This window comes from Pan troglodytes, chromosome 1 (assembly GCF_028858775.2).
Source record: "Pan troglodytes isolate AG18354 chromosome 1, NHGRI_mPanTro3-v2.0_pri, whole genome shotgun sequence".
NCBI lineage: Eukaryota > Metazoa > Chordata > Mammalia > Primates > Hominidae > Pan > Pan troglodytes.
In genome coordinates, this window is record NC_072398.2 from 118,678,586 (window position 1) to 118,703,713 (window position 25,128).

Consider the following 25,128-nt stretch of genomic DNA (forward strand, 5'->3'; position numbering starts at 1 on the left):
TGGTGGTGTTAAGAACAGAGGGCCTATCATACACCTCAGCCTTACAGTACATGGTAGCCTCCCAAGCTGGGGATTGGGGAGGACAAGGAAAATGAGGGAGAAAGATGGAGGTTCTAGGGAATGCTTTACCTTGGTCTTGTCCCAGAGCACTAAGATTTAGAGGAGCCCCTGTCTACAAATCTAAGGTGCTAAGAGTCTGTTCCCAATTATGTCCTGGGCTCTGCCCACAGTTCTTTCTCTGATTATGAAACAGTGTGTGGGAGAGGAGAGGGGAGATCTTGCCTACTCTTCCCACTCACCACCCCCAGCACAGAAAGGGAAGGAGCTGACACAGGATGGAAGAGGCTCTTACTTCTGAGCATGACACGGCCAAAGACGGTGTGGTCCCGGTCCAGGGTGGTACAGTTCCAGCGGTGGTGGCGGAATTGGTGCTGACACTCTCGGATCCATTCTCGGGCACCCTCGCCCACTGAACGCATGATGTCTGGGTAACGCTGGCACAGCTGCCGCTGCCGGCTCACCAAACCAGGGATATTGTCACAGATCACTCGTGCCCCCAGTGCCCCAATGTACCTGCAAGGCAGAGATGGCCCTGTCAGAACATCCCAGCCCTTTTTCTGCATTGGGAGGGAATAAGGAAGGGGTACGTTTAGCATCCAGACCTTGAAGAGATTCTGTCCCCTCTCCCTAACCCAAATTCCATAAAGCTGATGAGTAGAACCATTTCCCACAGTTCTGAAGAAGTATTAATAGTTATACAGTTGCAGAGACAGTAATTGAGTGGCCTCCCACCATCACCAGTTCCCCAGCCAAAGGCCAAAGTGACATACACTCCCAGAACACAGGCTAGGCATGTGTCACATACACAGAAGCTGTGGGCATGTCACACAAACTCATTGTCTGTTTATTTAATAAACATTAAGAGCTTCATGGAAACATAAACTAACAAAATAAGGGTCTGAGACAACACTCTTATGCTCCCATTAAGAGGGATGTCCTGCATGGCTGGTCCACGAAGATATGGTTTGACAGCAGGGGGATGGTGACAGGGAGGGGCTCATGGGAAGAGACATAGTGAGCAATCTGAGTAACGTTTACAGCTCTAGTCAGACCCGTGTAGCTAAAAAAAATCCTCATTCCCAATCGTGAGGTCCGGGGAGGAAGATCCCACCCTCTACTCTCCTCCTCAAACCCTTTATTTCCAGGCCCCAGGGCCTTTCTTAACTAATGAACCTTTTAAAACCATCTTCCCCATCCTGGATGGACCTGCACGGGCTGTCTGCAGTGGGAAGCCAAAGGCCAAGATAAGTAAGAGGATGACTCTCCCCACACTGCAGTCTCCAGTCTGTCCAATATGAACAATTAAAAGAAGGTCAATTGAGATGGGCTACTAAAGAATAGGTGGGTTGCCAGAGTCATTATTGTTTCTCAAGGCAATATTTTCTCTTCACTCAGTTTTAACCCTGGATCCCACCACAAGCCTCAGGAAGAATATTTCAGAGAGAAAACAGGAGTATATCACCCTTCTTCCCCAAGAGGCCACCAAATGAGATCTGACCCATTCACCCACTTCCTCCAGCTCAACAGCCCAGCTCCACTTGTCATTCTCTTTCTCTCCCTTTAACCCCATAGCACCTTCCTTGATTTGCTGGGAACTTTCTATTCTCCTGTCCACAACGCATCAAAGGGCTGCCCTCCCTCCCCTGTTTTGAACAGGTGGGGCCATGGAGAGCAATTGCTACCGCAGACAGAAAAGACTTGGTTCGAGCTATGAATGAGCCTGTGGTTTGGGAACGGCCCCAAAATGGGCCTAGAAGTGGGTGAGGAGAAGGGAGGGCAGCTGGTGTGGGGAGGGGAAAAGCTAGACTGCCCTGGGCTCTGTGTCCCCTCCCACCACCCCCCTGCATTCCCACAGCCGGCCCTCACCCACAGACTGGATCACCACTGGTGACACCAACTCAAACAAACACAAGGAGGGCTGATGCTTGCCTCTTCGGGAACTCAGCAGGGCTGATGGGGCCCATCTGTCCCAGGGAAGGGGTGAGAGGGCTGGCCCTCCCCTAACAAATCCCATGGAATCAGCGTCCCCAGCACTGTCCATCAGGGCAACAGCTTCCAGGAACAAACAAAATAAACACCCCAGACAGGGCCAGGCCGGAAAGGCTGCCTGACGCACAGCCCAGAGTTACACCCACTGCTGTGGTGCTTTGTTTGGAGAATCAAGACCGTTGGAGTTGGAGCTTGTCCCTGTCTCACCACCGTTCAGCTTCCCTAGTTCAGCCCAAGTACTGCTGTAGGCAATGGGTGTGTTTTTTTTTTTTTTTTTTTTTTTTTTTTTTTTAATGGGGCTTGGGTGAGGAGGGTTGGATGGGAATGAGAGACCAATAACCCAGCCCTCGTGAGACAGTCTGGAGTGGGGCAGGCCAAACTTGGGCAACAAGTCCTTCTTGTGGTCTGACTTAAATCCATTCTGCTGCAGCCCACATAGGTCCTTTTTATTACATCCTCACTGAGTGTGGGAACATCTGTTCAGTATCTAAGATGGGAAGATAATTAAATGTCTCTATTACCACCCTTACTCCACTAAGTAATGGCTTCAAGACTCCACAGAGCATGGCGCTTGCTTGCTCTCCAGTAGTCAGCCCCTTGTAGTTAGTGTAGGGAGCCTCCAATAAAGCTGAGCCTGAGGCTAACCACATCTTCCTCTCAGTTCAACACATGCCTGCAAAATGTCTACCATGTGCCAAGCACTGAGCTCAGATGTCAGGGACACAAAGATATTTAAGGCATCTCCCACCTCACGGTCTGGTAGAGTGTTAGATGCCCTGACTCTAGCTTTGTTTTTCCCTTCTGGAAGTTCTTCACTTCCTTCCCAGCTTCCTGCCCCAGAATGCTTCTCTTCACCTGCTTTTGGCCAATTCACATCCCTTCATTTGACAAAGTGAGGCATACACTACTCTAGCCCCTTGCTACTCAAAGTGTGGTCCCCAGAACAGCAGTATCTGTATCATGTGGGGATTCGTTAGAAATGCAGACACTCAGGCCCCACCCAAGGCCTACTGTAACAGAATCTGCATTTCACCATGATCCTCACATGGTTTGGATGCACCGCTCCACAAAGGCAGGGATTTTTGTTGGTTTTGTTCACTTCAATATCCCCAGTACTGAGAACAGTGCCTGGCACATAGTAGGTATGCAATCACTATTTGTTGAATAAACACCTAACTGTTCTGATTTATCCCCAACTCCCTTCTCCCTCTAGCCAGCCATTAACTCCCATTTCCATTACAGCTTTACTTGTCAACAGTTGCCAGCCTATCTGCAGATGTTTTATGTTTGTATGTTAAAGATACAAACGGGCCAGGGATCTGCTTTTTTTTTTCTTTCCTCCTTTCGTGTACAGCCCGTAGTGTACATGATTCAGCCCAGCACATATAGAACTTTGAACACAGAGATAACACTATTAGCCTCCATGAATCTGCTCTTAATGCCACAGCATCCCTCACTTTCATTTGTGAAATAAGGATGATAATAGAACCCATCTCACTGGATTATTTCAGATTGACAAAGATCATGCTCATAAGGTGTTTGGCCATAGTGCCTGAAGCTCAGTAAGGGCTTATTAAAAGCAACTGCTGTTGGTAAAAGTAATGCTAACAATATGATACCACTTTGTGTTTCTCTCCCTTTGTGAGCCTATGAATACAATCCTGTTCTTGTGATTCCCTACATCCAACCCCCTACAGAATGCAAAATGAAACAGGAAAGCACATGCCGGAAGCCCCCTATTTCTTGGTCTGTTTAGGATAGATAGAGGGAGGGCAGTGGTTAGAGAGTAAGGGGAAGAATCTCAAGCTATGAGAAAAATCCAACTATTAACTGGTGAAAATGATGGCCTTCTGCTCCAGAGTGGAACATGGACACACCAGAGTCAACAGGCATTTCTCTTCCACGGGTTGTACAGAACATCAATCTTGCTGGTTTTTTCCTAAGAGAAAGGCTTGGGGGCTTAGCCTGCCTTTAGAAGGTAGCTTTTCACCTTATCCCACAAGTGGTGATCACTGAGGCAGGCATCTGGGCCTGTAGCTATGACAAGTGTGGAGCAAGGAGGCTGAAACAACCTCTGTACCCACTTCCCAACCTGGCCCTGTTGCAGCCTTCCTCCTTTTCACAGGGGCTGCTAAGTCACTCTGTGTGTCACCTCCCTCCCTCCCTCCCTAGCTCTTTCACCCAGGAATTTTTCCAGAATCTTTAATATGAACCACATCAGGGGAGGGTAGTAGAGGGAGAAAGGAAAAGGGAGAGGGAGTAGTCAAGAGTACAAAATGGGGACTAGGAAGACCCCCATTTGGGTCTTTAGGAACCACTGCCAGGATGCTGAAATTACCAGAGTGACACTTCCTCACCCAAACACCAATTGGTCCCCAAGACTATATCCCAAACTGGTAAGAAGCAATCAAGAGTCCCAAAAAGCAAACTGCTGTCTGAGCCAGATAAAGATGGGCAGCGGTTACTTCATGTTGTCTCAACAAAGACCCTGAAGATGCCAAGTCCCCAGCCAGACCAAGCTCATGAAGGCAAAAGGTAGCTTTGATCTCACTCAGAACTTTGAAAGGTTTTTCTCCTCAACCCCCTTCTCCCCTTTCCCTTTCTAAAAGAATGTTTCAAGCCAGATGTAAGATATAGGCCTCTCTGCTCCCCCAACCAGAACCCCCCCTCCCTCGCCTTCCCCAACACTGCAGAGATTTAAAAAAAAAAATTCAAAAGAGATTTTTCTGAAACAGGAAAACAGGGGGTGGGGGTTGGGATAAGGAGAGACGCATCTTGAAATGATAGGAATCTGCAGCCCAAGCTGGCGGGCCCCTCGGCCAGCTACCCCTCACCCTTCAGCCAAGATTCCAAGTCAAGAGGAGAAAAGCCACAGGGTGCAAGGGGAGAAGAGACCACATTTCGGGGAGGGGGGCTTGCACGGGAAGAAGAACGGAGTAAGGAAAGGAAGGGAGGCACTGCCTGGTGGAGAGGGGCAATAGCCTAGTCCAAGAGGCCAGTTTGATTGCGGGGTGAAGAGGAAAGACTGAGTCTTTTCTAGGTTCAACTCTCCCAGCCTTGCCCTCTCCCCATGGTGGGGAAGAAGGGAAAGCAGCTCCTTCTCCTACGGGAAGGTGATGAGTGCCATCCAAGGAGTACGGGGCAGGGAGGATTCTAAAAAGAACAGACACGAGACATCCAGTGGATCTGTAATGCCTTTTTGCCTCATCTGCCCTCTTGTGAAGTGTCTGGAGTCTAGGGCCTGCAAGAAATCTGGGGAGGGGGTCTCTTAGTACCTTGGGACTCCGCAGCCCTCTGGCTCTTGGAGGGGAGAAATGGGAGATGGGAAAGAATAGGAAGAAGGGAGGGAGACAAAGTTTCCTAAGTGACATCCTCAAAACGGTGGCCGAAGACAAATGCCTAGATAATGCAAACCCATGCGTTTTGTTTGTTTTAATTGTGGGAGTTAATGGGGTAAATTTTGCCTCGATTCCATTTCTAAGCCTCGGCTGGGTGCTGCTGCCTCACCAAAGCCTTCTTGTGGTATGGGTGGGCTAGACTAGCGAGCTGCCCCTTTCCCCACCTCTCAGAGGGCGACCTTAGGCGATTGGGGCCCTGGCGAAGCTATTGCGGGCCCTGGAAGGTTATTCGTTCATTGAACTCACCCTGAGGGAAACTCGGAAGGTAGCTTCTGCCCTAAGGGGCTTGAGCTGAAATAGAGGGGGTACAGCACATGGAGGCCTAAGGAGCCGCGACCACCGGGCATCCTTGCTCCGAATGCCCAGCGCCTTTCTCACCAGTCGTGTAAGACGCGGCGCCTCACCCTCCCGCCACCCCGCGACTTCAGATTTCAGTGACAGTCCTGCCCGAATCGTCTCCAACCCGTCGAAGCAACAGCCTGGTCCCGTGAGCAGCCAGTCCCTCCAGGCGCCTCCGGCCTCTCCTACCAAGCGCCTCACCCGCCCAGCCTGAGAGCCACACTTACCACCAGGACGTGTCTACGCGGGCCGGCAGTGTCAGCAGCAGCAGGAGCAGAAGGCAGGCAAGACCTAGGCGGGCCGAAGCCCGGGAGCCGTCGGGGGCCGCGGGCGACGGCACAGGGACCGGGGCGCTGGCGCGCCGAAGCGGGAGCTGCGCAGCTTCCTCCGCACCACCCGGTCTCAGCATAGCTCCCCGAAGACTCCCGCCGCGCAGCCCGGAGGGGCGTGGACGGGGCACCTTCTGGGGGTACTCAGGCTGCTCCTACCTCACCCCCCTGGGGGGCCATGGTGTTCGCCGGCGGCTGGGGACCTAGGATCACCTGGGGTCCAGAGCCCGGGAGCAGGATCCCCGAGAGGGGCGCAAGTTGCGATGTCCGGAAGCCGACGACGGCGTGCCGAACCCGGGGTCTGGGGCGCGCTGCCTGAGGACCGGGTGCGGTGTCAGGGGGTCTGCGGCGCTGAAGGCAGCTGCGGGCCTAGTGTGCGGACAGCCCCTTCGGCCGCGGGCTCTCATTGGACGGGACGGGGCGGGGCCGAGGCCGGGGACACGCGCGGCCCTTAGGGCGGCTCCGCCCGCGCCAAGCCCGGGTCGCTCCGCGACGCCCTAGGTGTAGCAGCCGCCTCCGCCCCTCGGGGCTCCCGCGCGCCACCGCGCTGCACCCCCACCTGCTCCCGCACGCTGCGACGGCACGCCGCGGCTCCCTCCTGCGCCCCAAGCGCCCAGTCCCTGCCGACACCGCGCCACCGGGTCCTAGCGCCCTTCACTCAGCAGCCCCACTTCTGTGGGTGACGGCCAGGCTGGCGGAGCGGGAAGGGGATGCGGGCACTTCCCTCCTGTCCCCAACCTACAGTGACACCGGCGCTGAGCACGGAGGATGCACTCATTTCCTCCATCCTTTCGCTTCTGTGAAATGGGTAGAGTCCCTGCCACCGGGAGTTGGAGGTCTTAACTACCTTTTCAACACTGCCTACAGGAGCGCCGTGGGCAGTCAGCTTCCAGCAGGGGATGCTTTCAGCTAGAGCTCATCGCCCCTGCTTCTTCTGAGCCACTGCACCCCCCACCCCCAATGCATCACGTTTAGACCTGGCTCCTGCTTGCCCGGCCTGCCCGGCCCGGGTGCTTTTCTTTACGGACCGGGAATCGACTGCCGACGCTAAGGGGGCACCTGCGGACTCCCCGCCCCTTACTCCTGGGCTCAGCGGAGCTCAGTCTCTCCCCGCTCCCCCTCTGTGCCTCGGTCCTCCACCCTCTCGGGCGGGGCTGAGAGTATGAAAGAATCAGAAACAGCTGGGAGGTTTTCCCGCACCAGAGGCCAGGGTGGGGGTCCTGCCGAGAGAGTGGAAGCCCTGGAGCTTTTTCCCTCCTTCGCCTTCTCACCCTGCCTCCTCCCCACTGCTCCTTCACCCTCCCTCCGCCCGCACAGCGCCTGGGGGCGTGGTAAATAGGGAAGGGGTGGGGAGGTGCAGTCTGCCGAAAGAGACTCTCCTCTCCCCACCACCCCAACCCTTAAACCTCCCAGGATAGCAGGTACAGGCCCTGCGGGCACTGTGGCCCTCCGTCAAAAGTAAAATTCTTTTTAAAATCCTGGGCTTAACTTCGAGAGTTCAGAGTTCACCTGGGATCTGGCTCCAGTCGCTTCTTTAGCCTCAGTTTCTCCCACCTCGCAGGTGTCTTTCCTGCCTCCTCATATGATTTTAAAGTCCTGGGGTAAACAACTTACTAGTAACTGCCGATGCCCCCAACTCCAAATTCACTGTCAGTCTTTGGTTGGGGGTGGGGGGCGGTGGTGGCGTTAGAGGTGCCTCCCGAGTGTAAGCAGATGGGGTGCAGCTGGCTGCAGACATCTCAGAGACAGAGATAGTGGAGAAGGTTTCAGAGGAAACTTTAACCTCTCTCCCCACCGCCTCCGGGTCCTAGCGCCCCTCACTCCGCAGCCCCAACTTCTGTGGGTGACGGCCAGGCGGGCAGAGTGGGAAGGGGCTGCAAGCACTTCCCTCCTGTCCCCAACCTAGAGTGACACTCCTTTACCCCCACTTTCTGTGGTAAGGTGCTGACTGCATTCATTAATTCAACAAATACTTATTTCCTACCACATGCCAGGACTGTGCTAGGCACTAGGGACCCATTGGTTAACAATCTATGCCCTCATGGAGTTTGCCTTCTATTGCAGGAGGATAGACCATAAACAATAAACATCAGAAGTAAAACAGAGTATGTTAGAAAGTAGTAAGTGCAGTGGTAAAGAGAGCACAGTCAAGGGGATGGTTACAGTTGCAACTAGGATGATCAGGGTAGGCCTCATTAAGGTGACATGCAAGCAGAGATTTGAAGGAGGCAAGGAATCAAACCAGGCAGCTTCCTGGTGAAGAGCATCCTAAGCCGAGGGCAGAGCCCGTACAGGGACCCAAAGGCAGGAGTGGGCTGGTGTACGAGGGTTATCGAGAAGGCCATCCAGCTGGAGCGGAGCCCGTGGAGGAAGAGAATTCAGATGAGTCCCTGAGGTGCTCCAAGTCATGAATGGGAGGCAGTGCTCCCCACTTGGGTGGAAAGTGGGGGCTGGGCTGGAGTTGGTTGGGAGTTGGAGAGGACTGAATACAGACACTTCTCAGGGCCGACTTCCTGGCACAGAAACTGGGACCATATCCTCTGTGGCCAACAAGCTAACTTATTTTCTTCCCCTTCTCTCCCTTTCTTTTTGTCGGGTGGGCTCCAGTTGGCCTGGCTATTTCCTTAGAAAGGCACAGACTCTGTGCTTAGTTTTCCTGAGAGGGGCAGGTGGGAGAGGAATGAGCCCAGGCTCCTTCTTGGCTGGGCCTCTTTCCTTGGACCACTCTTTTACCTCCTCCCAACCCGGCCCCATCCCTACACAGGGCAGTCTTGGAGCTCCAGCAGCCTCTCCCAGACTCCCCTGTGTGTTTAGACCTGGGTGTGACTCTGGCCCTGTGTTTATTTCTACACAGGGCCTGGGGTTGGTGGAAAGCGCAGGGAGGGGGAAAGTTGGCTGAAGATGATCACATCAGCCCTAACCTAGAGTGGACTCGCCCACATGGGCCCCCAAATCACTTCTGAGGCCCCTTCTTTGGCCTGAGCTGTCTTTACAGTCAAGTGGGACTGTGTCTTGGCACAACATAGATGCTCAAGTATTAAAGCATGTTTTTGAGGCCCAGGCTTGGTGGCTTACGCCTGTAATCCCAGCACATTGGGAGGCCGAGTTGGGAGGATGGCTTGAGCACAGGAGTTAGAGACTAGCCTGGTCAATACAGTGAGACCCAAAAAATTTTTTAAATTAGCCAGGTGTGGTCATGCACACCTGTGGTCCCAGCTACTTGAGAGGCTGAGGCAACAGGATTGTTTACGCCCAGGAAGTCAAGGCTGCAATGAGGCATGAATGCACCACTGCACCCAGCCTGGGCAACAGAGTGAGACCCTGTCTCAAAATAAATAAATAGAAATTAAAAAAAATTTTAAAGCATGTTTCTGAGCTGAAGGGAGGGGTGAGGGGGGTGCAGCCAGAAACATCAGCAGCTCTGAGAGGGAAGGAAGTGGGTGAGGGGACTAGACTTCTCTCTAAGGTTTACAAGTCACCTCTGCCCCCAGAGTGGACAACCTAGGATGAGGCTTGACTCCTTCTGCTTCTTTGTCCCCTCTCCTCTGAGTCCCCAGTTCCCCGGGAGGAATCCCAGGCTGCAGAAGCCAGCTGACTGCAAGAGCTGCACTCAACCACTTAACTAGAGAACAAATATGGAGCCAGAGAAGAGGTTTTCTGGGATCTGCCTCTTTGGAGCTTCAAATCTCAAAATAAACTTCCAGTCTCAAGGTCCTAGACACTACTGGAGAGCTCAGCTCCTCACGCAAAGGCCTGTTGTGGGGCTGCCAGGCAGAGGGTCAAGGCCAGAGGCTCAAGCTAGCTCCTGACCTGCATCTTCATTTTATTCCACACTCTCACTCTCAGTTCTGGGAGCCAGAGGGAGGAGTCACTGATCTCAGAGTTAAGTTCTGGTCTGTAGAACCCTGCATGGAGTCAAGTCAGCACTTACTGAGCACCTGCTGTGTGCCCAACACTGGCCAGGGTATCCTAAATAACAAGGAGCAAAAGGCATTACTCCCAAGGCATTTTCATGGAAATATAATAAAACCGTCTGTGGGTGGCACACTAGGCTCTGCTGAAGTTCAAGGGTGCATGCTGCAGACATAGTGAACAGTATCAGTAGAGACCTGAGGAAGAATCCCAGGTCCCCTGAAAGCTGCCAGATTACCTGGGGCCTCCAGCAGGACAGCTTCCACCCAGCCAGCAGAGTCAGGTCCACCCTCTTCCCCATAGTGGCACTAGAGCCTCCTCCTGTCCTCTCAAAAGTGGGTGCCCAAAGAAGAAGGGTCCACTCTCACCCTTGATGTCACCTTATGCTCTGCTCTCTGGTGGGACAGAGTTAAGATTTCTCTTCACTCTGTTCTCAGCTATGCGTGGCTGAATGATTTTGAATTTTTGCTGGCCCTTGGATGGGAGGGGAGATGAGCTAAGGGGAGCTGGGGTGTGGGTAAACAGCTCTTACCCCGCCCTGCTCTATCCTCCAGAAGGCTCCCCTTCCCTGGGCCCCTTTGGCGATGACCTTCTCTTTTTCCCGGTGGGTGGGAGGTGGTGTGGATGGTAATGAGCAGAGAGAAAGGCCAAGAAGGGGCTGGGGGGAGGTTTGGATGGGAGTCAAGGAATTCCTGAGCCTGCTGCTTGCACAAGAGGCCCTGAGACGCCTTTCCTGAGATTTCTTTGCAAACCGAGGCAGGTCTTATTTGAAATAGGTCCAGGTTCACACAGGTAACTAATGCCTCACCTCTTGCCCTGCCACCCCATGCAGGTGTCTGGGGAAGTAAAGGAAGCTTGGGAAGAACCCAGGAGCTGTTAAGGGGGGAAAAGAGTGGGGATCCACGCTTTGTACACAGCCTGGCCGGCCTCTCCTTGGTATTTATGAGCTCTTAGGCGAGGCGTGGAACGTGTCTCAAAGAGGCCAGACCAAAAGGGCTTTGGAGGGAAGGAGCATCCAGCCCCAAACCAGGAAAGGGGGCTTGATGGAGGAGAACCCCTTTCCTCCCAGCTAGTGGCTAAACAGGGGCACAAACTGCTCCCCTGAGGACTAGGAAGAAAGGAAGAGAGGGATATAAAGGAGAAGGGGAAGGAGGAGAGGAGGCGTGGGGAGGTGAGATGATGGGGGCAGGGAATGGGGGTGTCTGGAGCCTTTTGGCACTTTGGCTGTAATCAGACTGGAGCCAGGCGGTGGGCGGGCTGACGGCCATTCTGGGCGGGTGGCCCAGGTTCTGTGTGAGGCCAGTGGGTGTGCTGCTGGGATCCTGGGTGGTCACTGACCAGCCTCTCCCCAAGGGAGGGTTCCCAGTCTGCCTGTATCACACAGGCTAAGCACTAAGCTCTCTTTCTCTCCCTACCACCTGTTCTGGGCCCTAGAATGATCTGGAAGTGAGAGTTGTTTCCAATGGACAAATATCTGCAGAGGGCATGGCCTGCCTCCCTCCCACTCTGCCTTCCTCAGTTCACGCTGCCTCTTGTTCTCATACTCTCCCCATGTCTCTTCTCTGAGTCTCCATCTCCCTGGGTCTCTCTCTGGCTCTTGTTTCTGTCATTCTCTGTCTATTTGCATCTGTCTCTTGTGTTTATCTCCCTGTCTTCATTTGTCTCTCTGTGTGTCTAAGTTGGCCTGCCTCCCCCTCCCTGTCTGAATGTCTCTGTCCTTCTCTTTCTGAATCCCTGTCTCTTGCCTGTCTCCCTGTCAGATTGTGTCACTCCCTGTCTCTCCGTGTGTATCTCTCTGTATGAATCTGTATGACCGTTTGTCTTGCTCTTTCTTCACTCTCTCCATCTGTCTCTCCATGTTGTTTCTGACTCTCTGTGGCTTTCTCCGTCTCTCTGTGCATGTGGGTGTGTGTGCACCTCTATTTTCCTTGGTGTGTATCTTTGCTTCTGTCTTCGTCTCTCTCTTTCTCTTGCCCTCTCTCTGTCTCATACCTCTCCCTTGCAGCTCCTGCAACACAGTGCAGGGAGCACTGGACCAGTAAAAAGTCAGAAAACCTGAGGGTTTTTTCCCCCAACTCAGCCATGCACTATTGGCATGACTCTGTAAATCACTTTCCCACTTCAGGCCTCAGTTTCCCCACTGGTGAAACAAGTAGGGTAGAGATCTAGTTCCTTCTGTGGGACCGGCCGTCTTTCTGCTTCCTAAATCTGACCCTGAAGTCAGGACTGCAGTATCCCAGGGACTCCAGTGGAGTGGGGTCTCTGGTACTGTCAGCCAGCAGGCCCCCAAAGAAAGACTCCTCACTCCTTCACATCCTTACATATCAGGGTGGACAAGGTCCCTTTCTGGGGCCATGTCTGGGATACAAACCAGATTAGCTCATCTCTCTAATCCTCTTTGTGCTGGGGCCTCTGCCAGGCAGGGACACCCACAGCGCAGAGCAATGGTGTGTGTGTGAGTGTGTGTGCAGATTCTTGGAGAAGGCAGGACACTCCAAGTTCTCCTCCCTTTGTCACTCCCTCCTGCCTGAAAAGCTCAAATCAGCAGCCCTCACTGTGTAAGAAACATCATCAGACTTGAGCCAAGTCAGGTTTTCCATAATCCCTGTCCGCAATCCCCTCTCCCCCAGTTTCCTTCTCTATAGCCGCTCTAAAACTGCACCAGTCATTTCAGCCGTCCTCCTGTTCCTGAAAAACCCAGAACCCACCCCCTCCTCCTCTCCTAACCCCTGTGTTATGTGTGTGTACTCTCCTCCAGTCATCACAGGAGAAGGGTCTTTCCATGAAAAGCCGGAGGGTGAGGCTGGGGACCGTGGACACGCAGGGTCGGGGGAGGGCGGGGAAAGCAGGCTGTCCTTGGGCTTCACACCCCCAAGTCCGAGGCCTCCAGCCCTTCTCTGAGGTTTCCTTTGGAGAGGTCTCTCTTGCCTGATAAGATCAAAGCATTCCCTCTGCCAAATCATTACCTTATTTTCGAGGCAATTAGAGAACTTATTGTATCAATTAGCCGGGTCTCCAGCTTTAGCTGTTTATCGCTGCTTGTCTCTGTCTTGCAGAGGAAAGGATCTGCCCGGCGCAGCCCTCCAGGCCAGAGAGGGGAGAGCGGGGTGCAGGGCAGGGCTCTGGCGGGCCCCAGGGCCGCGGCCCGGGGAGCTGTCCGGATGCTTTCAGCAGGGACGGGCAGCTGGAGGGCACGGGGACGCGCTCCTGAGAGGAGAGCCCGGTGGCTCCTCCCGGCGTCCGCCACGGCCGCAGGATCGCTGTCTCCCGCGGGCGCAGCACCTGCGCGCCGGAGTAGCCCGGGAGAGCGAGCCGCAGAGTGAGGGGAGACCGCTCAGGCCAGGCCTGGCCAGGGCCCCAGCCCCGGAGGAGAACGCTGAGCTTTAGCCAAGATGCCGGGCGCTTTCCGACTCGCGGGTGGGCGACTCGCCCTGTGAACCGGGCGCCGCGCCGTGGCGTTCGCGGGAAAGGCATGGCAGCCTGAGCTTCGTCTTCTTGGGGACCCCCGCGTTTCTGCCCGAAGAAAACCTTAGGAGCGGGCGTGGCACGGAGAAGTGGGTGTTCCCAAGGGCAGGCGAGTGTGGCCTACTTTGCTTCTGCCCAGACCACAACTCCTACCTGCAGACGAAGCGCGCACACACACCGGGGATTCGGGTCAGCCAGAGGATCCCTAGAGCGGTGGTTCTCAAACATTTTGGTCTCAGGACCTCTTTACACTCACAAATTATCAAGGACCCCAAAGAGCTTTTGTTTATGTGGGTAATAGCTATCCATATTAAAAATTAACATCAACTTAGGAGCCAACTGAAAAGTTCCCAGTGGCCAAAGCTGGACAATTTGGGCAACAAAATAAAACAGTTTTCGATTGTAATCCAAAGCATAAAAGTAAATATCCATGAGTCCATGCTGATACAAATAAATGATTGAATGAATAAATAAATGGAGGAGAAGAGACAAATTTCCTATACAGAATCCCAAATAATGTATGTGGGTATTCTGCCCTGAAGGAGGTGACATACAACTCCCTACTACTTAAGGGTGGGCTAAGCATCGTGACCTTTTTCCAAGAGTATTGTACAGACAGGGAGTGTGGAGGGGAAAAGCAACTTCACAGTGGAGAAAGCTGACAAATACAACCTCACTGGGTGATCAAGGTCAACATACCAGTGTCAGGTTGATAGTATGTACCCTTGATATGATGCGATAAAACAACACTTTCCCTCTGTGGTCCTCCTCCCCATAACCCCGGTCTAATCAAGAAAAAAACACCTGGTAAATTCCACCAGGGGGACATTCTACAAAATACCTGACTAGTACTCCTTAAAACTGTCAAGGTCATGAAAAACAAGGAAAGTCTGAGAAACTGTCACAGCCAAGAGGCGCCTAAGGAGACATGACAAGTAAATGTAATATTATAACTTGGATAGGATCCTGGAAAAGGAAAAGGACATTGGGGAAAAACTGAGGCGTTCTGAACAAAGTATGGACTTTAATTAATAATAATATATTAGTATTGGTCCACTATTGTGACAACTGTACCATACATTTGTAGTGTAAGAAAGATGTTTGTAATCGGGAAAACTGGGATATATGGGCACTTTGTACCATCTTTGCAATTTTTCTGTAAATCTAAAAACTGCTCTAAAATATAAGATTTTAATTTATTTTTATTTTTTGAGACAGGGCCTTGCTCTCTTGCCCAAGCTGGAGTGTAGTGGCACGATCATGGCTTGCCCTGAACTCCTGGGCTCAAGCCATCTTCCCTCCTCAGTCTCCCGATTAGCTGGGACTACAGGTATGCACCACCATGCCTAACTAATTTAAAAAAATGTTTTTTTAGTGACGGGGTCTCACTATGTTGCCCAGGCTGGTCTTGAACTCCTGGGCTAAAGCAATCCTCCTGCCTCAACCTCCCAAAGTTCTGGGATTATAGGCATGAGCTACTGCACCTGGCCTAAAATGTATTTTATAAGATCAAAATGGAAACATTTAAAAATATTTATTTTAATTTTTTTATTATTAGTGATAATAACCCCAATACTTGTTAATATTAATACCATATTTTTATGGGAAAATACCTATAATTTCCAAAACAAAAAGAATGAAAAGAGTGGCATTATTTAACATTTTTGCAAATACTCTATCTTTAATGTCCGGCTTAATAGCAGAATTCTCTTATGTGCTTCTACATTCAGTCTGGTGTGATAATGTAGCCTCTGGAAAACTCCATTGTACATTCATGAGAGAACGAGGGAAACATGAACAAACAACAGCTTAGTATTACTATGAACCTCTTGGAGAGTCACTACCTTAGCAATCTTATCCATTACTGTGATTTGAGATCCTCAGTTCAAAGTTTCTAACTTTGACAACTCTTTTGAGTTCTCTGATTATGCCTGTCGCCATACCCTAGCTTTTTTCCCAACCATCTACCCTTTTAAGACTCCCTGGTTCATGTCAACATGACCATCGTGCCTCTGCTGATAGCAGCTTTGTGGTATTAATGGTCAAGACACTGTACTCCCCACTGTGCACAATTATTTAGCAATGAGACAGTTACTCCTGTCATTTCTCCTGAACATACTGAGAAGTGTTACAACTCCTAGAATAGTGAACAATAAATGATTGTTGGATGATTAGAAACAATTCTGGAGTCTGAGTTATTTTTCTTTCTGATGAAATACCTTCACCCCTGCATAGCAACCTGAGTTTCCACCATGCAATGATAACACTCTGATTTAGTAAGTTTGACATTAAATATGTTAGCTATAGGGTTTTTGTACCTGTTTTTTAATCAAATTGAGGAAGTTTACCTCTATTCCTAGTTGATGAGAGTTTAATGAATGGGTGTGGGGTTTTGTTGTATGCTTTTTCTGCATTTATTGATATGATCATGTGGTTTTTCCTTTTTAGACTGTTAATGTGACAGGTTATATTAATTGATTTTCAAATGTTGAATCAGCCTTGCATATCTGGGATAAATCCCAGATGGTGCCTAATTCTTTTTATACATTATTGGGCTTGATTTGCTAATATTTTGTGGATTTTTGCATCTGTGTTCATGAGAGATATTAGTCTGAGTTTTCATATAATGTCTTTGTCTGGTTTTGGTATTAGAGTAATGCTGGACTTATAGAATAAGTTAGGAAGTATGTCCTCTGCTTCTGTCTTCTGGAAGAGATTGTAGAGAATTGCATTGTTTTGGTCTTAGTGGAAGTGGCTTTTTTTTTTTTTTTTTGAGACAGTCTTGCTCTGTCGCCCAGGCTGGAGTGCAGTGGCGTGATCTTGGCTCACTGCAACCTCCACCTCCTGGGTTCAAGCCATTCTCCTGCCTCAGCCTCCTTAGTAACTGGGATTACAGGCGCACGCCACCACGACCGGCTAAGTTTTGTATTTTTAGTAGAGATGGGGTTTCACCATGTTGGTCAGGCTAGTCTCAAACTCTTCACCTCATGATCCACCTGCCTCGGGCTCCCAAAGTGCTGGGATTACAGGCGTGAGCCACCGCGCCCAGCTGGAAGCGGCTTTGAAATTGGGTAATGGATAGAGGCTGGAACGGTTTTGAAGTGAATGATGGAAAAACTTACATTGGTGTGAATGGAGTATTAAGGGTGATTCTACTACACTAAAGGCTCAGAAAAGAAGAGCTATATAGGGAAAGCTTCTCTCTTAATGATTACCTAAGTGATCATGACCAGAATGCTGGTAAAAATATGGACAGTGAAGACTATTCTGATGAGGCCTCAGATGGAAATGGGAAACAATTTCCAAACTGGAGGAAAGGCCATCTTTGTTACAAAGTGGCAAAGAACTTGGCCGTGTTATGTCCATGTCCTAGAATTTAGTGGAAGGCAAAATTTAAGAGTGGTGAACTAGTGCAGCCATTAAAAAAAAAAAGAGAGATTGGCTGGGGGTGGTGGCTCAAGTCTGTAATCCCAGCACTTTGGGAGGCCGAGGTGGGTGGATCACCTGAGGTCAGGTGTTTGAGACCAGCCTGGCCAACATGGTGAAACCCTGTCTCTACTAAAAATACAAAAATTAGCCTGTAATCCCAGCTACTTGGGAGGCTGAGGCAGGAGAGTCACTTGAACCCAGGAGGTAGAGGTTGCAGTGAGCCGAGATGGCACCACTGCATTCCAGCCTGGGCAACAGAGTGAGACTCCACCTCAAAACAAAACAAACTAAAAAAAAAAAGGAATGAGATCATGTCCTTTACAGGGACATGGATGGAGCTAGAAGCCACCATTCTCAGCAAACTAACATAGGAACAGAAAAACAAACACTGCGTGTTCTCACTCATAAGTGGGAGTTGGACACAAGGAGGGGAACAACACACACCGGGGCCTATCGGGGGTTGGGGGGGAAAGGGGACGGAGATCGTTAGGACAAATATCTAATGCATGCGGGGCTTAAAATCTAGATGACGATGGGTTGACAGGTGCAGCAAACCACCATGGTACATGTATACCTATATAACAAACCTGCACATTCTGCACATGTATCCCGGAACTTAAAAAAAAAAAAGAGTGATGAACTAGGATATTTGGTGGAAGGAATAGCTAAGCAGCAAAGTGCTCAGGGTACTACATGGCTTCTCTTAACTGCTTATAGTAAAATGCAAGCAGAGAAACGATTTTAAGATGGAATTTCTTAATAAAAAAGAGAAGCAAAATGTAGAGATTTGGAAAATTCTCAGCCTCGTCATGTAAAGAATAAAAAAGCATGTTTAGAGAGAAAACCAAAGGTGTGGCCAAGTGACTGTTTGATAAGGAGATTAATAAGGATAGAAGGAAGTCAGGTGTTATTCATCAAGACAATGGGAGAATGACCCAAAGACATTTTGGAGGTCTTTGTGGCTGCTGTGCCCATCACAGGCTTTGAGTGGTAGGGCCTCAGAAGCAGAATGTTACTGGGGGAGTGCCTAGGGCACCTGTGAGACCTCAGGATTTCCTGCCCAGGGCCATTTAAAATCTTTGCTATGTGGGCCCAGGTGCAGCTGGGGCTGCTGCCCCAGAAGGCACAAGCCATAAACCTTGGCAGCGTCCATGTAGTGCTAACTCTGCAGGGATGCACAGTGCAAGAGCTGTGGAGGCATGGCTACCTCCATCTAGATTTGAAAGGATGCCTCAGACAACCTCAGGGCCCGGGCAAAGACTTGCTGCAGGAACAAGGCTGCCACAGAGATCCCCGCACGAAGGCAATACCTAGTGGAGTTGTGGGGGCAGGACCACCCCGAGACCTCAGACCTGTTGAGGCATGGACTTGCAATGCCAGCCTTGGGAAAGCCACAGGTACCCTATTCCAACCCATAAGAGCTGCTGTGGTCCAGCAAAACTGTGGGAGTGGGGCTGCTCAGGGGCTTGGGGGCCCAACTCTTGTGGGAAGTGTGTCTGGAAGGCAGGACATGGAGTCAAAGAAGATTATTCTCCAGTCATAGGATTTAATGTTGTTTGCCTTGGGTTTTAGACTTACTTGGGACCTGTTACTCCTTCTTTCTGATTGGTCCAGTTTGGACTAGAAATGTCAGTCCTGGGCTGGGCACAGTGGCTCACGCCTGTAATCCAGCACTTTGGGAGGCTGAGGCGGGCAGATCACCTGAGGTCGTGAGTTCGAGACCAGCCTGACCAACATGGAGAAATCTTGTCTCTACTAAAAATACAAAAGTAGCCGTGCGTAGTGGTACATGCCTGTAATCCCAGCTACTCAGGAGGCTGAGGCAGGAGAATCACTTGAACCCGGGAGGAGGAGGTTGTAGTGAGCCAAGATCGTACCATTGCACTCCAGCCTGGGCAACAAGAGTGAAACTCCGTCTAGAAAAAAAAAAAAAAGAAAAGAAAAAGAAACGTCTGTCCTACACCTGTCACTATTATATTTTGGAAGCATGTAAGTTGTTTGGTTTTGTGGGCTCATAGCTGGAGGGAAATTTGCCTCAGGATGAATCATGCACTGAGTCTCACTCATATGTGATTTAGATGAGACTGTGGACCTTAGACTTTTGAGTTGATGCTGGAATGAGTTAAGACTTTGGGGGCTGTTGGGATGGAATGAGTATTTTGCACATGGGAAGGACATGACTTTGTGGGGGCCAGAGGCAGAATGCATCCCTTCTAAAATTTGAATGTGTACCTTCTAAAATTCATGTTGAAACTTAGCCAGGAGTGCTGGCAAATGCCTGTAGTCCTAGCTACTCGGGAGGCTAAAGCAGGATGATTCCTTGAGCCCAGGAGGTCGAGGCTTGCAGTGAGCTATGATTACACTGCTGTACTCTAACCTGGATGACAGAGGGGGACCCTGTCTCTAAGAAACAAAAACAAACACCCCTCCATCCCCCATGGAATTCATGTTGAAACTTAATGGCATTATTAATGTGACACTATTGAAAGGTGGGGTCTTCGGGAAGTAATTAAGTTATGAGGGTGGAGCGCTCCTGAATGGGATTAGATGCCCTTATATAAGGGCTTCACAGAGGGAGTTTATCCTTTTTGCCCTTCTGCCATGTGAAGATCCAGCAGTCCTCCACTCTGGAGGATTCAGCATTCAAGACACCTGGCCCTCACCGGACAAGGAACCTGCCAGCACCTCGATCTTGGACTTCCCAGCCTGCAGAACTGTGAGACATAAATTTCTGTCCTTTATAAACTGCCCAATCTGTGCTATTTTATTACGGCAGCAAAACAGATGAAAATAGTGTTTTTGTTTATATTTGATTTCTTATAGACAACAGATATTGTTGGGTCTTGTTATTTGATCAGTCTGACAATCTGTCATCAAATTGGTGTATTCAGACCATCGTGGTTTAAAGTGATTATTGATATAGCTGGATTTTTTTTTTTTTTTTTTTTTGAGACAGAGTCTCGCTCTGTCGCCCAGGCTGGAGTGCAGTGGCGCGTTCTTGGCTCACTGCAAGCTCCGCCTTCTGGGTTCACGCCATTCTCCTGCCTCAGCCTCCCTAGTAGCTGGGACTACAGGCACCCGCCACCATGCCCGGCTAATTTTTTTTTTTTTTTTTTTTTGTATTTTTAGTAGAGACGGGGGTTTCACCATGTTAGCCAGGATGGTCTCGATCTCCTGAACTCGTGATCTGCCCACCTCAGCCTCCCAAAGTGCTGGGATTACAGACGTGAGCCACCATGCCTGGCCTATAGCTGGATTTATATCTACCATATTTGTTACTGTGTTCTGTTGTTGCTTTTATTCTTTGTACCTATTTTTGTCTTCTGCTCTTTTATCTGCCTTTTGTGGTTTTAAATAAACATTTCATATGATTCAATTTTCCCTCCTTTCTTAGCATATTAGTTATACTTATTTTTTTACATCGCTTAGTGGTCAGAATAGACATTTATAACTAACCCAAATCCACTTTCAAATAATACTATACTGCTTCATCAGTAGGGTGAGTACCTTGTAATAACAAAATAATACTAGTTCCTCCCTCTAATCCCTTGTATTATTTCTGTCATTTATTTCACTTGTACATAAGCATGTGAATATATATAAGCATACATAATCAAATATACTATTGCTATTTTTATTTTGAACAAACTGTTATCTGTTAGAACAATTAAGAATATGAAAACTTTTTGTTTTACCTTCACTTGTTCCTTCTCTGATGTTCTTTCTTCCTTTAAGTAGATCCACGTTTCTGACCTATTATTTTGCTTCTCTCTAAAGAATTTCTTTTAACATTTCTGGCAAGGCCAGTCCAATGGCAACAAATTCTCCTATTTTTTGTTTGTCTGAGACAGTGTTTACTTCACCTTCATTTTTAAAGGATAATTTCACATAGTTCAGATTTCTAAGGTAGTGGTTTTTCTATCTCAACACTTTAAATATTTTACTCCAGCCTGGGCCCTTCTCTACAAAAGAGAGACTTTGTCTCTACAAAAATAAGATAAAATAATTAGCCAGGTGTGGTGGTGTGTGCCTGTGGCTCTAGCTACTCAGAAGCTGAGGCAGGATGATTGCTGGAGCCCAGGAGGTCATGGTTGCAGTGAGCCATGATTGTGCCACTGTACTCTAGCCTGGGTGATAGAGCAAGACCCTGTCTTAAAATATATATATTTTTCTCCACTTTCTTCTTGCTTGCATAGTTCCTGAGGAGAAGGTAGATATAATTTTTTTTTTTTGAAACGGATCGTCTCTGTGTTGCCCAGGCTAGAGTGCGGTGGCACCATCTCTGTTCACTGCAACCTCCGCTTCTCGGGTTCAAATGATTCTCCCGCCTCAGCCTCCCGAGTAGCTGGGACTACAGGCGCACGCCACCAAGCATGGCTAATTTTTGTATTTTTAGTAGAGATGGGGTTTCACCATGTTGGTCAGGCTGGTCTTGAACTCCTGATCTCAGGCAATCTACCCGCCTCAGCCTCCCAAAGTGCTGGGATTACAGGCATGAGCCACTGCGCCTGGCCGGTAGATATAATTTTTATCTTTGCTTCTCTATAAGTAAGGGTTTTTTTCTCATCGCTGGCTTCTTTCAATATCGTTTTTTTTTTTGTCTTAGATTTTTTGCAGTTTTAAATATGATATGCCTAGGTGTAGTGTTTTTGTCGTTGTTGGTTTCGTTTTTGTCATTTAATCTGCTTGGTGTTCACTGAACTTCTTGGACCTGTGGTTTGGTGGCCAACATTAATTTGGGGGAAAATCACAGTCATTGCTTCAAATATTTCTGTTCCTTTCTCTATTTTTTCTCTTTATGGTATTCTCATTACACATGTTATACCTTTTATAGTTGTCCCGCCGTTCTTGGTTATTCTTTTTCTTCTTTCTAGTCTTTTTTCTCTTTGCTTTTCAGTTTTGGTTTCGTTTTATTTTTGAGATAGGGTCTTGCTCCGTTGCCCAGACTGGAGTGTAGGGGTGTGATCACAGCTCATTGCAGACTCAGTCTCCCAGGCTCAAGTGATCCTCTCATCTCAGCCTCTTGAGTAGCTGGGACCACAAGCGTGCACCACCAGGCCTGGCTGATTCAAAATACATTTTTTTGTAAAGGCAGGGTCTCACTATGTTGCCCAGGCTGGTCTCGAACTCCTGGGCTCAAGCAATCCTCCCAGCCTCCCGAAGTGCTGGGATTACAGGTGTGAGCCATCATGTCTGGCTGCTTTTCAGTTTTGAAAGTTTCTATTGAGGTAGCCTTATGTGCAGAGCCTCTTTCCTCAGCTGGACCCAGTCCACTAACAAACTCATCAAAGGCATTCTTTTGTCGTAGTGCTATTGATGGAGCAGGATCTCTAGCATTTCTTGCTTCTCCTTTCTCTTTGTTAACATTGCCTGTTTTTGCATGCTGTCTACTTTACCCATTAGAGAGAGCTCTTAACATATTGATCACAGTTTTTTAAAAATTCCAAGTCTGATAATTCCAATATCCCTGCCATATCTGAGTCTGGTTCTGGTGCCTGTTTTGACTTTTCAAACTGTCTTCTTTGCATTTTGGTGTGCCTTGTAGTTTTTTCCTGATAGCCAGGCATGATGTATTAGACAAAAAGAAATGCTGTAAATAGGCATTTAGTAATGTGTTAAGGTGTTAAGAAGTGAGGAAGCATTCTATAGTTCTATGCTTAGGTCTCTGTCATTTAGTGAGCCTGTGCCTCTGGACTGCGCACCTCGCAAAAGCTTCTCAATCCTTCCACTCCTTAGGTAGTATAGGATGGTTAGAGTGGGATGGAATTTAATATTCCCTTCCCCAATGTAAAGGCTACAGGGGGCTGAAACTGGATATTTTCTTCCCCTAGTTTGGATAGACTCTGCAAAAAAAGTAATAATAAAAGCTTAGGTTCTGGCAAAATAGTTTCTCTTGAGAGAACAGGACTTGTTAAGAAGAACAGAATGCTTAGGTGTATTTAGAAATGGTTACTTTTCCTTCCCCCAGCCAGAAGCACAGGGGATATTTTTCTGATATTTACTGTGAGAACCTGGTGAGCTCTAGGAGGTAAAACTCACAATATGTGAGGTCCTCCCATGACTGGCTTCCCCCTGGAGTTTTTAATTCTCAGAGTTGTCCATACTGAGTCTCCAGCAATTCATCAATTACAGCTCAGGTTTTGGTACCTGGTACTGGTTCCTGCTCATGGGTTTCTGCTCTGGTAAGCTGTGATTCCCTGCATTTGCCTGCCTGTCTCTGCAATTTAGGAAGCAGTGGTTTGCCCTGTGGCCTCACGACTCTGGTGGATGTAAGAAGGGTGTTGATTTTTCAGTTTGTTCAGGTTTTTACTTATTGTTAGCCTGGAGTGATGACTTGCAAGCTTTTTACATGCCAGATGGGAAATTGCTAAATCTTGAGTGTCTTTTTTATATTGATTTATAATAGTTTCTTTACATATTGTGGAAAATAAGTCCTTTGTATATATTTTGAAAATGTCTTTTCCTATTCTTTTCTTTCTCTCTTAATTTTATTTACGTGACTTGTCATACATATATGTTTATGGCTTCCAGGTTGCTATCTTACTTAGGAAGTTGTTCTCACTCCCATGATGATGAAACTCATATCCTAAATTTTCCCTAATACATTTATGAACATAAATAAAATTATTTTATTGGAAAAAATTTTTTGAGACAGGATCTTGCTCTGTCACCCAGGCAGGAGTACAATGGCACAATCATGGCTCACTGCAGCCTCAAATTCCCAGGCTCAAGTGATCTTCCCACTTTAGCCTCCTGAGTAGTTAGGACCACAGGTGTGGGCCTCCATACCTAGCTAATTTTTTTATTTTAAAAATTTTCTGTAGAGATGTGGTCTATGTTGAATAGGTTGGTCTTGAACCCCTGAGCTCAAGTGATCTGCCCGCCTTGGCCTCCCAAAGTGCTGGGATTACAGGTATGAGCCACCGCACCTGGCCCTCCCTCCAATCCTTCTAACTCTTTGTGTTTATTTACCATTTTCCCTTGGCCTGAAATGCTCTTCCTGTCTTCTAATTAGCTGATTCCTGCCCTTCTTTCAAGGCCCTATTCCATGTAGTCTTTCCTGAACAGTTCAACATGTTCTTAGCCTCTTCTGAAATGCTATCTGATCTGTTGACTTATTTATTTATTTATTGAGACGGAGTCTTGCTCTGTTGCCCAGGCTGGAGTGCAGTGGTGCAATCTCAGCTCACTGCAACCTCTGCCTCCTGGGTTCAAGCGATTCTCCTGCCTCAGTCTCCCAGTAGCTGGGATTACAGGCGCCCACCACCACGCCCAGCTAATTTTTGTATTTTTGGTAGAGACGGAGTTTCACCATGTTGGCCAGGCTGGTCTCGAACTCTTGCCCTTGTGATCCACCCGCCTCAGCCTCTGAAAGTGCTGGGATTACAGGCACGAGCCACCGTGCGGGCCAATTTATTTTTTATAATTGGTTATCTGACATTTTAATTATCATGTACCTTTGCAAACACTTGTTGAACGCTGACTGTGTAGGTATGCCAGGTACTGCCGTCCTCAAGGATCCTTCAGTCTGGTTGGAAAAGAAAACACAGGCGCAATTTAACATAATAAATGCTATGGATTTTCAGCAGGAAGAGGAGTGATTTGTAGATTTATTTAGGGTAGAGCTATTGGGAATCCAGGGGGGATCTTTCCGGAAGAGGTAAATTTTGGCCTAGACCTTGATAGATGAGTAGGATTTAAAATACAAAAATGGGCATTTTAGTCTTTTCATTAAGAATATGAGTTCTTTGGCCGGGCGCGGGGGCTCACGCCTGTAATCCCAGCACTTTGGGAGGCTGAGGTGGGCGGATCACGAGGTCAGGAGATCGAGACCATCCTGGCTAACCCGGTGAAACCCTGTCTCTACTAAAAATACAAAAAATTAGCCGGGTGTGGTGGCGGGCGCCGGTAGTCCCAGCTACTAGGGAGGCTGAGGCAGGAGAATGGCGTGAACCCGGGAGGCGGAGCTTGCAGTGAGCTGAGATCCTGCCTCTGCACTCCAGCCTGGGACACAGAGCGAGACTCCGTCTCAAAAAAAAAAAAAAAAAAAAAGAATATGAGTTCTTTGAGAAAAGTAATTTATTGTTCTCTTACCTCTCTCTCTTTGAGCCCCTTTCTCACTCACACTTGGAAGAACACCTTTGGTACAGGTTACATTGAAAACAGAATCCCTAAGAAGCCTTTCTCTCAGCTTCTCTCTCAGAACG

General features: G+C 48.8%; 1 protein-coding gene across 2 annotated transcripts in view; it reads right to left on the reverse strand.

Annotated features, from left to right (window-relative positions):
• Positions 1 to 24,398, reverse strand: part of WNT2B (Wnt family member 2B) — a 30,245-nt gene extending 5,847 nt beyond the window's left edge. Inside the window, exons 1-2 of one of the 2 annotated variants that reach the window (XM_054668811.2) lie at positions 24,379 to 24,398; positions 353 to 573 (exon numbers count right to left, since the gene is read on the reverse strand). In XM_054668811.2, coding sequence (XP_054524786.1) covers positions 353 to 479 — 127 coding nt within the window. In that variant the 5' untranslated portion in view covers positions 480 to 573; positions 24,379 to 24,398. Of the gene's footprint in view, positions 1 to 352; positions 574 to 6,013; positions 6,621 to 24,378 lie in introns of those variants that run through there. The other variant, XM_016925648.4, reaches the window with a different exon arrangement.
• Between the last annotated feature and the right edge of the window lie 730 nt (positions 24,399 to 25,128).